This window comes from Eptatretus burgeri, chromosome 12, assembly GCF_056783735.1.
Source record: "Eptatretus burgeri isolate ZD-2024b chromosome 12, Ebu_testis_v1, whole genome shotgun sequence".
NCBI lineage: Eukaryota > Metazoa > Chordata > Myxini > Myxiniformes > Myxinidae > Eptatretus > Eptatretus burgeri.
Window position 1 is genome coordinate 55,242,219 of NC_140972.1, and position 4,505 is coordinate 55,246,723.

The window sequence follows — 4,505 nt, forward strand, 5'->3', positions numbered from 1 at the left end:
CACATCGACAATTTTTCCAACTTTGAAGACACGTAGACTCGATAACCAGGATGAATTTCAAAAAACTGGCCTGACAAATGTAGATATTGTTCCATATCATCAGAATCCGAAGGAATTTCGAAGATCGGATAATAAACGGTGGAGATAGATTTTGAAAATGGATGATTTCGCAACTTTGGAGTGACCTTGACGTTGACCTTGACCTTCAATCGGGTCAAAGGTCATACCGTCGTGCAATTCCTCATTGACATCTACCAACATATCAAATATCAAGAAAATCGGAAGAAAAAAACGGGGACATACGTACGGACGGACATCGAGACTGGTTTTATTAGGTCATCTCGTTGGAGATGACCTAAAAACAAACAAAGGGTAAAGCCCAAAACATCAGCACTTAGTGATCTTTACAGCAGATAACTTAGCCTGGTGTTGGCTCAGTGGTTAGGATGGCGGCTTGGGATCCTAGGGTCCTGAGTTCAAGCCCCGTCGGCCACCGAATTAATACACCAAGAGGGTGACTCAGCCTGTCATCCTTCCGAAGTCGGCGAAATAAGTACCAGTTCCAGTGTGTGTGTTGCTGATGCAGTGCCCCTCTACCAGTACAGTCGCGCTTCAAGAAATGATAGCTACCCTGGCAGCGAAGCTGCCATACGACCACCACCAGCAGATAACTTTAATCGCATTTATTCTCATAAAAAGAAAGTATTGAATAGTACTTTCGACAATAATTCTTACCCTTCATGAGGAATGCCTTCATCAGCTCATTTCACGAATACCTTCAGTATATTTAAGAATATGCTGCTAATGTTAACATAACCACTACCAACACTACCATGAACTATACCACCATGAAGCGCTGATGCTAAGACATAAATTGTCATACTTTGGGCACATTACGCATGCAGGAAACCAAATCTAGAAAAATCAACCATGCTGTGTATGGTTGGAGGGAGATGAGTAAGAGGCAGACCTTGTATGTGCTGGATGGATGGGGTAAAGGCTGCAACCAAGCTCTCTGTTCGAGCTTCAGGAAGCAGTGCAGGATAGGGATGTTTGGAGAAATCTGATCATGGATGTCACCAGCTGTCAGTCATGACTTGACAAAACTAGATAACTAGATAAGACATGCACATTCAAATCAAAACTATGTTGATCCACATTTTGCACAAAGTCCAAAAACCACAGCTCAAACATTTGTAATTACCCCATAAGATGTACTACTCTGGTCAAATTGGCCATTTTGTGTTAACTGTAACAATACCTACAACAGTCTCAGTGTGGATATGGAACAGGAACAATATGCCAAATGGCCTCCTGCTATGCCTGTTTCCTTGTATTTAATTTATATTTTATATGTTGCTTTCAACATTATTCATGCTTGGCAGCCATAATCTCTTCCACCTCGATGAGTGATGACAAAGTGGTTGTATGGCTGACAGACCTGCCAACTTTGCTTTGAAGAAAAAAAATTCCCCCCTCCCCACCCCACCCCTACCCAGAAATCAACAAAATGGAACAACAATCATAAAGTTTATTTCATGAAATAAAAACTATAGCACAGTCTTGTGCTCAAGAATTTACATGAAATGCTACGAAGCTATAATTTTCTCACATGACATGTATAACCACACAAACCAAAACGAAAGAGGCTGATATCATGCCCTAATCCTTCAAATTCTAAGAACTCCCCTTCCTCCCTCCCTTCCCCCCCCCCCCAAAAGGAAACATTACAAGTACCCAAATAACAAGAAGTGCTCATGGACTACACAAGTCAATATCTATTACCTGCCACTGAAATGTGAAATCACACCCTTTCCTCGTCACGTTGTAAATAAGGGACGCCACAACGATAGTAATTAAGATTCGTTTTCATAATTGTTACTGAGTCTTAAATGGCAACTGTAAGGGTGAGTTCAAGCCTCACCTGTACTAGTTCAATACTATTCTGTGCTGGAATCTGGTTTGTTCTCCAGCAGAAAGAAAATATCAATGAGGAAGCAAGTACACTCCCTTAAAGTGCAATAAAAAAACAAAAAAAACATGTGACACGCAACATCATGTGTGTGGCAATACCAGGTGATGACTGTTTGTGTGACCAGTTCAGTTGTCACACCAAAAACACCCGCAGGCTTGTTGGAGGGGTGGGTTTTGACAGTTCCACCGTGGTTCTGGGCAGGACTCAGTGAGTGGAGAGACGAGCATGAGCAAGCAAGTGCTGAAATGCCCCTGTTTTGGAGAAGTGCTAACTCCTAATCGTTTTGACAGCCGAACAGTGATGCACATACACACACTAAACAGCGATGTACATGCACACACGAAACAGCGATGCACTCATAAGTCATCATCAAACATTCACACATAAATATTACATTTTAAAATTATGCTTTCATTGTGAACTATCCTGGCTTGCGGTTGTCAAAACGTACAAACAATCAATACATCACTTCGCAGTCAGACAGTGTGCTCTTGAAAAGCACGCGTTAAAACATGGTGACCAAACTACAGTATTAAAAATAAATACAGCAACACGAAAAGTTTACATGCTGTGCATGATTAAATTTCACCAAAGGAAGGAGGAAAAAAACAGTCACAGGCCAAAGTCCAACATGTAAGTACTATCTTCGTATGGTGGATGAGGGTAGAACTGGCCAAATAAAGCAGGTTTATTTAGTTATACTTTGAAGGACAATTAAAACATTTCCTTCTTTTGCAGAGTGGATACACAGCTATGCATAACACAAAGAAACCAAAATAAAAACACATGCATGTAATCAGAACCCAAGGCCACAATCACAAAGCTTTTAAAATTTGAGCAATTACAGTCAGGCTAGTCCAAATGTCAAATGGAAGTGTATTATTATAAAACAAACATGTCTAATTTCCTCTTCTGTAACAGAATGGTTCAACATGGCTTTGTCAGATGCCAAGCAGCTGCTCATCTCATCTGTTCTGCAAACTGCTCATTTCCACTTGTATCACATGCGGCTTGACATTCCAGCCTTGGGTACGATCTCACAATAATACCACTGCCTCTTGTGACGTCACCGAGACATCTTAGCCTCGTGGGTGACATCATGACACCTCAACTTCATGTTTGGTGTCACTATGACATCCCATAAATGGGCAATGTCACCCAGAATGGATGTTTTGTGGATCATCTGAACTCATCTCCCCGATTTGCTCTGTAAACAGAATACCCACCGCATGAAGCGATTCGTCTTCCATCGTTTCAGGGATTTGCCTGTCATTGGATTGATATGGAAGATCCAAACCTTTCTGCTCTGGCTGCAGGCTGCTCCTGGGGTCTGGCCACAGCTCGCTGCTAGGACCTGGCCGTGACTCAATGTCAGGACTCGCCTCGCTGTCAGGACCTGGCAGTGGCTCGCTGTCAGAGCCTGGCCACGGCTCGCTGTCAGGACCCGCCCGTGACTCACCGTCGGGACACGCCCGCAGCTCGCTGTGGGGACATGCCCGCGGCTCGTTGTCGGGACCCGCCCGCAGCTCGCTGTCAGGACACGCCCGCGGCTCGTTGTCGGGACCAGCCCGCAGCTCGTCGAGACCCACCCGGGGCTCGTTGTCGGGATCAGGCTCGTTGCCTGGACCAGGCCGTGGCTCGCCAGAATCAAGCTCGTTGTCGGGATTGGATGGAAGGTTGTTGCCAAGATCTATCTGCATTTGAGGCATTCCCTCAATTCCCTGGTCACCTTCCTCCAGGCCCGCACGGTAGTGAATGGAGAGAAGTGTCAATGCCTTGGGAGAACAATAAATATTTCATTAATTTGACTTTCATGGACATCAAGGAAAGATTCAAACTACATACATTTGTGTTACAATTTGAAGCCAGGCCAACATTAATACCAAGGTTATTCATATAATATTGTTACGGATTTTAGAATCCGGTCTGATGAATACATCCACACATCCAGGTCCTCAGACAGTTATTTCCTTAAATGCATGTTCAGATTAGCCCCATCCCCATGTCTAATGGGATCTTAAATGTGATGCGTTGAGAAGGGTAAAAGATAGATCCGCTCTCTTATGGGAAGCTTTTTTCTTTACGACAGACACGTTTACACACATTTCTTTCACGAGCTCTGAAGCCCGCCCTCATTTTTCCTCAGCAACATTCTTTCGCGACTTCCGATTCCCACCTTTTTTGAGAGCGCACGGGTTGTCATGGTAACCGTGCCCCCAGTGGGGTGGGGTGAGCTTGGGGTGGACGGCACCCCGCAGAGACGGCCCGGGGATTAAAAAAAAAAAAAAACGAGCGAGAGAAAGCGTGAGGGACGTTCTGTGACGAGAGACGTTCTGAGATATAAAAAAGTGAGGAAAAAGCAAAAGATGGACCTTCTGAGAGGAGAGAGACGGAGAGAGACGTTCTGAAGAGAAAGAGATATGCTCTGAATTGAAAGAGATACGTTCCGAGGAGAAAAAGTCTGAGGAGAAAAAGTGAGGAGAGAAAAGAGAGGAAAAAGCGTTCTGAAGAGAAAAGCGTGAGGAAAGGA

At 44.2% G+C, this 4,505-nt stretch overlaps 1 protein-coding gene across 1 annotated transcript in view; it reads right to left on the bottom strand.

The window, feature by feature from the left end:
* Positions 1-1,513: 1,513 nt before the first annotated feature.
* PDZD8 (PDZ domain containing 8) overlaps positions 1,514-4,505 on the bottom strand; it is a 117,220-nt gene continuing 114,228 nt past the window's right edge. Inside the window, exon 10 of the mRNA XM_085848041.1 lies at positions 1,514-3,750. Within this exon, the coding sequence (XP_085704167.1) occupies positions 3,130-3,750 (621 nt within the window). The 3' untranslated portion in view covers positions 1,514-3,129. The remainder of the gene's footprint in view (positions 3,751-4,505) is intronic.